Here is a 10,146-nt window from a genome sequence, read left to right as displayed (position 1 = left end):
GTGCGCACACGCTGTTTAAAGGTGATCGAATGTATACCATAATATACCATGTACATTTCAAACGTAATTGAATCAGGTATAGTAGAAAGGAATTTATATGCCACAACAGACAAAGCATGCTGAAATTGTAGCAATAGCATTGGTTGGTCCGTGTTTTATTTTTCTTCTTACTTTGGCCCTTCATTTGCAGATTTGCAACCTTGCCATTATTATTAATTTGGTAATATTAAATGAATGAAATATCACCAGCGCTTCCCTTTTACTGCATAATACCAATACCCGGTACTGTACCATTGTCAAACCGAATAGAAATTTTTCACTCAAGTTTAGTAATATTTCACGAATGTGCATCACTTGTTCGAGAGATTATGCTGTTACAATACATGGGACATAAGATAAGCTCACAATGACATACTGTATATCTCTTGAAGATTCTGATAATTCTAGACTGTCTTTATCTTTACAAGTTTACAATTCACTACAATGAGAGAGAGAGAGAGAGAGAGAGAGAGAGAGAGAGAGAGAGAGAGAGAGAGAGAGAGAGAGAGAGAGAGAGAGAGAGAGAGTCAAAAGTCAAAAGTCAAAATCTTTATTTCCATTATTACAATGGTTATTATTTTGTTAAAACAAAACAGAGAGAGAGAGAGAGAGAGAGAGAGAGAGAGAGAGAGAGAGAGAGAGAGAGAGAGAGAGAGATTGTCACATGAATTTGTAATGGATAGTTCTATTCCGGTGAGGTCAGGATTAGCACGTGACCTTAATTTTTTCATTACGCCATGGAGGTTGACTTCAACATTTGTATTCACCCTCTTGCTTGAGGGTACACTCGAGCACACTATTCTATCTGATTTCTCTTCCTCTTGTTAAAGTTTTCATAGTTTATATAGGAAATGTTTATTATGATGTTGTTGCTGTTCTTGAAATATTTTAGTTTTTTTTTCTTTTTTTCCTTTTTCCTTTTCTCACTGGGCTATTTTCCCTTGGGCTTATAGCATCCTGCTTTTCCAACTAGGGTTGTAGCTTAGCAAGTAATAATAATAATAATAATAATAAAATAATAATAATAATAATAATAATAATAATAATGTTTTTTTTGTCTTCTCGTCTTTTTTTCATCCACTTACTGGTATATTGGAAGTACTGAAAATAAGAAAAGCTACGTTCAATAGCAATAACAAGCAGATAGTCATAAAATTTGAAGGACGAAGATCCAAGGGAAGGAAAAGGAAGTCAATGCTAGATACCTGGAGGGAGGGAGAAGGTACTCCTAGAGCTAAAAGAGGTGGCCTTGAATAGAGAACTATGGAGGGTGACTAACCCATGAAGGGACATGCCTAGGGTCCGAATATTGTCGTAGTAGTAGTAGTAGTAGTAGTATCAGCTGGGGTGGTAGTAGTAGTAGTAGTAGTGGTAGTAATAGTATTATTATTATTATTATTATCATTACTAGCCAAGCTACAACCTTAGTTGGAAAAGCAAGATGCTATAAGCCCAAGGGCTCCAGTGAGGAAAGGAAATAAGGAAATAAATAAATGAAGAGAACAAATTAACAATAAATCATTCTAAAAACACTAACAATGTCAAAACAGATATGTCCTATATAAACTATTGTCAACGTCAAAAACAGATATGTCATATATAAACTATGAAAAGACTCATGTCAGCCTGGTCAACATAAAAACATTTGCTCCAACTTTGAACTTTTGAAGTTTTACTGATTCAACTACCCGATTAGGAAGATCATTCCACAACTTGGTAACAGCTGGAATAAAACTTCTAGAATACTGTGTAGTATTGAGCGTCATGATGGAGAAGGCCTGGCTATTAGAATTAACTGCCTGCCTAGTATTACGAACAGGATAGAATTGTCCAGGGAGATCTGTATGTAAAGGATGATCAGAGTTACGAAAAATCTTATGCAACATGCATAATGAACTAATTGAACGACGGTGCCAAAGATTAATATCTAGATCAGGAATAAGAAAATTAAGATGAGAATCAGCAGCTGAACACCAGACAGGAGAACAATACTCAAAACAAGGTAGAATGAAAGAATTAAAACACTTCTTCAGAATAGATTGATCACCGAAAATCTTAAAAGACTTTCTCAATAAGCCAATTTTTTTGTGCAATTGAAGAAGACACAGACCTAATGTGTTTCTCAAAAGTAAATTTGCTGTCGAGAGTCACACCTAAAAATTTAAAAAGTCACACAAATTTAAAGAAACATTATCAATACTGAGATCCGGATGTTGAGGAGCCACCGTCCTTGACCTCCTTACAATCTTACTTTGAGTTTTATTAGGATTCAACTTCATACCCCATAATTTGCACCATGCACTTATTCTAGCTAAATCTCTATTAAGGGATTCACAAACCCCAGATCTACATTCAGGGGATGGGATTGATGCAAAGAGAGTAGCATCATCTGCATATGCAACAAGCTTGTTTTCTACGTCAAACCACATGTCATGTGTATATAGTATGAAAAGTAATGGGCCAAGAACACTACCCTGTGGAACACCAGATATCACATTCCTATACTCACTATGGTGCCCATCAACAACAACTCTTTGAGATCTATTACTTAAAAAATCAATAATAATGCTAAGAAACGACCCACCCACTCCCAACTGTTTGAGTTTGAAAACAAGGGCCTCATGATTAACACGGTCAAATGCAGCTATAAAATCAAGGCCAATCATTCGAACTTCCTGACCACAATCAAGGGATTTCTGTACAGCATTGGAGATTGTAAGAAGGGCATCACATGCTCCAAGGCCTTTACGAAAACCAAATTGCAAACTAGGGAATAGATGATTACCTTCAGCAAACCTATTAAGACGTTTTGCCAGAAGACGTTAAAAAACTTTAGATAATATGGGAGTTATGGAAATTAGGCGGTAATCAGTGGGACTTGAGCTACCACAAACACACTTACATAGAGGAGTAACATTACCAATTCTCCAACAAGTGCTAAAAGCTCCTCTTCTTGCTAACTTGCGCAAAATAACAGATAACTTTGGAGCTAAGAAATCTGCTGTCTTTATAAAAAAAAAACAAAGGAAAAATGCCATTTATTATTATTAGTAGTAGTAGTAATAGTAGTAATAGTACTCGTAGTATTCGTAGTAGTAGTAGTAGTCGTCGTAGTAGTAGTAGTAGCAAAAAAACTAAACCTATTTATATTGTAATACAGTACAATGCATTCAGATCTTCCCGGACAGTTCCATCCTGTTTGTATTATTATTATTATCATTATTATTACTATTATTAAAAATATCATCATCTTCATTATTATTATTATTATTTTAATTATCAATACTTGCTAAACTACAACCTTAGTTGGAAAAGCAGGATGCTATAAGCCCAGGGGCTCCAACAGGGAAAATAACCCAGTAAGGAAAGGAAAAAGGGAAAAATAAAATATTTTGAGAAGAGTAACATTAAAATAAATATCTACTATATAAACTTTAACAAAACAAGAGAAAGAGAAATTAGATAGAATACTAAGCCCGAGTGTACCCTCAAGCAAGAGAACTCTAACCCAAGATAGTGGAAGACCATGGTACAGAGGCTATGGCACTACCCAAGACTAAAGAACAATGGTTTGATTTTGAAGTGTCCTTCTCCTGGATGAGCTGCTTACCTTAGCTAAAGAGTCTCTTCTACCCTTAGCAAGGGTAAAGTGGCCACTGAACAATTACAGTGCGGTAGTTAACCCCTTGGGTGAAGAAGAATTGTTTGGTAATCTCAGAGTTGTCAGGTGTATGAGGACAGAGGAGAATATGTAAAGAATAGGCCAGAGTATTCGGTGTATGTGTAGGCAAAAGGAAAATGAACCGTAACTAGAGAGAAGGATCCAATGTAGTACTGTCTGGCCAGTCAAAAGACGCCATAACTCTCTAGTGGTAGTATCTCATTGGGTGGCTGGTGCCCTGACCAACCTACTGCCTATAAAAAGACATATAGTTAATGCTGATAATCAGGTCTTCTCCATCATGAGGCTCAATACCACACAAGTGTAACGATACTCTGGAAGTTTTATTCCATCTGTAATCAAATTGTGGGATGATCTTCTTAAGCGGGTAGCTGAATCGGTAGAACTTCAAAAGTTTAAAATTGCAGCAAATGTAGTTATATTGAACAACAACAACAACAACAACAACAATAATAATAATAATAATAATAATAATAATAATAATATATAAGAAGGTTCTCCCCTTCGACAATCTTTTAAGATTGTCGAAGGGGAGAACCTTCTTATATATTATTATTATTATTATTATTATTGTTGTTGTTGTTGTTGTTGTTGTTGTTGTTGTTGTTGTTGTTGTTGTTGTTGTTGTTGTTGTTGTTGTTGTTGTTGTTGTTGTTCAATATAACATTTTTCCCTTGAACTTTTATTAAAGAAAACAAGGTAAAACTTCATAAGCATGACTCACTCGATATTAAAAACATAAGCATCTACATGGAAAGAGCGTGTGAAAAGCAATATAAATGGTATAGTAATTGTCTGAGAAATTGAACGAGGTGGAATTAAATGAGGTTGATAAGCTTTTACCTCGAATTTTTCCCTAAGTCGGGAGAGACGTTTCCTCTACGACAATTTTTACTTTTAATGGGCCCTTTATCCCCCTTTCTTGCGCAAATACAAGTAGTTCCAATTACAGTTTATTGGCTGAGAGCTATGCCATCATTATGACGTAATGGTTCCCTCTCTTCGACGGTATGTTCACTTTTAAAATTTAACTAAAATATGGAAATCTTCACAGATTGAAGTTAAAAAATCATGAAACAGAAAAACAGCTGAGGACTAATTTTTAAGAATTATTTTTATTTCCGAATTCCCGCGATTCGTCTTTTATTAATAAAAATTATAAATCATAAGAGCGAAGTATATTGAAATAAAGTCTCGACACTCACCAGGGACCTGTCCTGACATCAATTTCTTCTCTTCCTACATTCTGGGTACCATGTCCCCACTTTTTAGATTATTTTTTATGTCCATATCGAATCTTCTCGTATACCAGTAAAATTCTATAAATACTCAACATATAAATTTACTTACTTTACGCGTGAATATTGACTTATTACGTCGAACTGTGACTTTGATATAACGCAAGGCGTGTCAGCTGGAGAGGCCATTGTCTGTAAACGAGGTCTGTAAGCAAGCTCATTTTGTTTCTCTTGCCTTTGCTAAGTTGGTGGACGAACATTTTTACAACTATCACGAATTGGCATTTAGACAGCACTTCACTTACATTACAACGATTTATGAATGTTGCTGTGAGATAGGAACACTTAAAAAACGACAAATAACTGGGAAAATATTACATTGTCCTAAGTCACAGTCCAAATTCTGTTGGGTAGGCTATTCAAGGTACTCCAGGGTAGGCATTTCTACACTTCGGTAACTCCAAAACACTGCTGTGGCACTGGCAGACGCATGAGTATCCATCAAAACTAATGAATAATTACGTGAATTACTAAAATAACAGATGTTGATAAAACATAAAAGTCCACAACGCTACTCGAGAGTCTCAAACCTTTTATTGAAGGCCACTGGATTTTAAATGACTATATCTCTGTTGTTTCTTCAGATTTTGCCGTACAACTTGTCAGCGTGAGATACGTTCCAAGGATCACTTTGGGTGAATCAAAACATTTAAATCAACGATGGTTAAACTAAACAAAGCAAGATCCTTTATGATTTACATCTGGTGTTTTATTTTTCTGTGTAGTTAATTACTGCGATTTTAAGCAATTGAGATTAGATCGATTGGCTTACTACCATGCATAACCACTTGATGAATTTCAAATTTTTGGTATTATTTTTATCAGCCATTAGCCTTGCTTATTTGTCTTGTTTTATTAATTTGTTGAGTTGAACCTATACAATTTCGAATCATTGAGAGATGATATAAGAAACTTTAAAAAATATCAAAATTAGATTTCAAACCTGGCTCCGTTCGTTCGTTTTTGTATTGTAGCCAACAATTTGTGTTGGCACGGGCCTTTCCCTTGTTCGGCCCGTAGGTAACCTGTAATATATAGAAGGTTGGTTGTTAAATCAAAAGGAAATTTGAAAGGTTTTTAGTTGTAGAGACAGGTGCGAACATAGTAAGGATGATGGTGGTAGTGGAAGAGGGCCATCATATCATGGATAGTTGTAGTTAGAAATGGGTGCAAGGCCTTTGAAAAGTAGAGAAAAGTTGCACGTGGGGTTGTCCAACCCTTTACTCCTTAGGGTCCCTGCGGAGTATTTCAGTAGTAGAGAAAGTTATGGAAGTATACAAGGGATGATGTGTGTAGGGCCTTACGGTGAGGTGATGAGATGGGTTTGATGTGAATTTCAGAGGTTGTTACCTCGGTGGAGGTAGGCTTGAAATCAATTGTCTGTGTACTAATATGTTTTCGACAATTGCTTTTACTAGTGTAGCTGCAGTCTGCCTGGCTTGTTGTAAGTTGACGTCCTCTAGAAGGTAGCCCCTCAGCTATGCTGTCTCCCTACATTCTAGTAGGTAGTGCAGGAGGGCCTGTTGTGGTATGACGTCACAATGTTCACATGGTCTTTGGTTGTTTTCCAACATCTCCCAGTTTGCTTTGCATCCCAGTCTGAGTCTGTGTGTGCATACAGCCTGCTCTCTTGGTGTGTTTCTGTCAATGGGGGGAAGGCTCTAGTTCCGTGGCCCATTTGTACCATGTAGCAGAGGAGGAGCTATTCCCTATCCACTTGTGTAGCTCCTTGATTAGATTTTCTTTGAGCTGTGGCTTTATTTTATTTTAAATTTGTTGCAGTGCAGGCTGTATGTGCACCTGTGCACTTTCTATGTGTCTGGTGCTTTTGGCTAGCTCATCTGCTCTCTCATTCCCTGGTATTCCAGTATGACTGGAAATCCAGTTGAGAGTCACAGGTCTGCCTCTTTCATTATGCTGATATAATAGTCCTTTGATATCAGCTAGCGGGGCCTTGTTTTCTTTGTTCTTTTCCTTTTGCAAGGCTTGCATTGAGGATCTTGAGTCAGTATGGAAGACTACTGGTCCTTCCTTATTTTCAATGGAGTATTTTACTGCTTGTTTTATTGCAAGAAGCTCTGTTTGCATGGTGAAGGCATTATTGGATGTCCCCCAGCAGGTCGTGAAATTACTGAAAAATACTGCAGCTCCAATTGTCTGGATTCCAGGGGCTACAGTACCATCAGTGTAATAGGTCTGTGCTCCTGCTGTTTCCGCAATCATGATTGCTTCCTGGGCCGCATTCCTTAGTTCCTCCATTGTGCAGCCTTCCTTTGCTCTAGGAAGCTTAGTGTACCTAAAGGTCGCCACTTCTTTCTTCCACGGTGGGATGTGTTGTGTTGCCCTGGCCTGAGTCTGGGCTTGGTTGCAGAATATCCTCAGCTAAACCAGGCTCTTTATGTTGTTGCTGTGGTCCGTGCCTTAGGAGCTTGGGGTTTGGACCTCAGGGTGCTTTGTGAGTCCCTCTTACACCCTCTTTGTTATAAAGTCTCTATCAGAGAGGAACATCTTTGCAATAATGGATGCCTTTCTCTGTGCAATCCTGTCTTCTAGTGATGGCAGGCCAGTTTCCAGCCTCATGTTGCGCAGTCTTGTCCACGTAGGGCTCCTAGCTCCTCCTGCCCTTTTATATCAAGTAGCCTACATGGCATAGGTAGGCTAAAGTGCCTTTGCAAAACGATCCAAATTTTAAACCAAATATTAAGGCAATTTTATTCCTTGTGAAAGAGTGTTGAAACTTGAATGTAACAGGTGCATTGCACCTCAGTTTTTCTTCTGGAAATCTTAAGTTACTTTATAAGACGTGTAAATACAAATAGTTCTTAAACGTGCAGATTTTTATTTTGATGTAGAATTTTCCTTTAGACATTTTTCTACAGTCTCCTAATGGCTCAAGATGTCAGACAAATAACTAAAAAATTATATCCTCTTTATGTGTGACACTATGTTACGCAATCTCTCTCTCTCTCTCTCTCTCTCTCTCTCTCTCTCTCTCTCTCTCTCTCTCTCTCTCTCTCTCTCTCTCTCTCTCTCTCTCTCTCTCTCTATATATATATATATATATATATATATATATATATATATATATATATATATATATATTCTCTCTCTCTCTCTCTCTCTCTCTCTCTCTCTCTCTCTCTCTCTCTCTCTCTCTCTCTCTCTCTCTCTCTCTCTCTCTCTCTCTCTCTCTCTCTCTCTATATATATATATATATATATATATATATATATATATATATATATATATATATATATATATATATATATATACATATACCCTTTCCGGGTGGCGATCCCTTAAATACTTGTTTTATCACAAATGAGCAACGCTCTCGTGGCTCGTTCATAATTTCCAATTATTCTAAAGTTTTTTGTAATAGTTTCATGGGAGATCACTATTGGGGTGTCTAGGCCGGAGCTAGGACAATTCACCGTAAACAAATTTGCTCGTAGGACAATTGATTGTAAGACTTTTCGCCGTAAGAAAACTTGCCGTACGGATATTTTGCCGCAAGGACATTTCGCCGTAAAATGTATATTATAGTTTTTAGCTTATTTCTTTTAGAGATCAATGTAACTATATTCATATAGTTATCTTCAAGTATATTTATCACTTTTCATTGATTTTCATGTATTCATTTAATTATAATTATATATAAGAGAAGGATAAAAAAAATGAAGACCATGCACTTTATTTAAAAGGTGTTCTTAAAAAAAAAATTCAAAGCTAAAAATCATGAAGTTCATAGCAATTGCTCGTATATAATGTTTTACATTTTGATCATAACCTCTGACAATACTTAGTATGCGCTTATAAACATTTTTGTATTGTTTCTTGACTGCTGTTTCACCTCTTCCTGCATCGATTATCTTCTTTTTAGAAAGATATTCTTCATTTTTCAATACATTGATGAGTTTCCATAAATTTGGATGCGTATTGGTCACAGATGCTTAAAGCGCATTATGGAACAACTCTTCTACTCCATTGTTGATATTAGCCATCTGATCTAGGGCTCTTTAATAAACATTCCAAAGTTCGATAGGAAAAGTTGGAGAAACTCTTCGACGACGAGGTCCCCCTCCCTTTCTAACCCCCAATGTAATGAGTTTCAAAATATGCAACTAGTTCTTGTGGTAAGTCATCGTCATCAACCAACTCTATAAATGCATCAATGATGTCTGAAGGCAGTATGAATGCAAGTGCCATAAGGCACTTTACATTTGTATTAAAAGCACAATCACTTTGATATCGAGCCTTAAGCCAAATATCTGTCACTTCTCTGTAAACATTCTTACAGAAATGAAAATAACGCCTGTTACATTTGCAGAAGGGAAAATGTCAGAAAAAACTTAAAAAAAACTTACTAGTTCGCAATCAATCATTAGATTTTCAGGTTCTAGGGACTCGAGTAAATCTTTAACCTTTTGAAAAACCGTATTGTAAGATTCCTTAGTCTTATTCGGATTCTTGTTCTTGGAATAGGAGGAGCCTTTTCTTCTTTTTTGTCTCCGTCTTCTTATGTTTCTTGACAAATTTGAAGTTGATGGCATAAGAGAGCGTCCTGCATTTTCTAATTCTTCGCATGCAGCACCAATCAAAGATCTTGAAGCTAGCTGGGATTTCAGTGCATTTTCTTTCATATGTGCAATTGTTTTTTGCATTTTATGTTTACTTGGGTTCGCTGGATGGGTATGCTCACTTACAGTTTTACAGATTGAAATCTCTTCAATATTCCGTCTTGTATGTACTCTTGCTTTGCAGTTTTTTTTTTTTTTTCAACACACTTCCAATAAACCTTGCCTCCATATTCTCTTTCTTGCCTGTAAATGAAGTTGGAATCATCTACGAGCTTATCACAACCTCTGGTGCTTTTGATAGTGCACGGCATCGTAGGGTTTAAGTTTCAACTGAAAAGTAGATAATACAAAGGTTTAAGATAAAAAAAGAAAAAAAATATGGTAAAGTACCGAATTTGTATTGACCTCATTTAAACATTTAACGACGGGTGTCAAAATTTATAACGATCTCTCTCTCTCTCTCTCTCTCTCTCTCTCCTCTCTCTCTCTCTCTCTCTCTCTCTCTCTCTCTCTCTCTCTCTTCATTCTTTTCTTTAATCTATACATG

The 10,146-nt window shown here is 36.5% G+C and overlaps 1 protein-coding gene across 1 annotated transcript; it reads right to left on the bottom strand.

Annotated features, from left to right (window-relative positions):
- Positions 1-6,786: 6,786 nt before the first annotated feature.
- Positions 6,787-7,278, bottom strand: LOC137655159 (uncharacterized). The gene has a single exon (XM_068389038.1). It carries the CDS (start codon positions 7,276-7,278, stop codon positions 6,787-6,789), a length of 492 nt encoding a protein of 163 aa, XP_068245139.1.
- Positions 7,279-10,146: the final 2,868 nt, after the last annotated feature.

Source organism: Palaemon carinicauda, chromosome 16 (assembly GCF_036898095.1).
Source record: "Palaemon carinicauda isolate YSFRI2023 chromosome 16, ASM3689809v2, whole genome shotgun sequence".
Lineage (NCBI taxonomy): Eukaryota > Metazoa > Arthropoda > Malacostraca > Decapoda > Palaemonidae > Palaemon > Palaemon carinicauda.
Note: the sequence above shows the minus strand (reverse complement) of the source record. Positions and strands in the feature narration are given on the sequence as shown.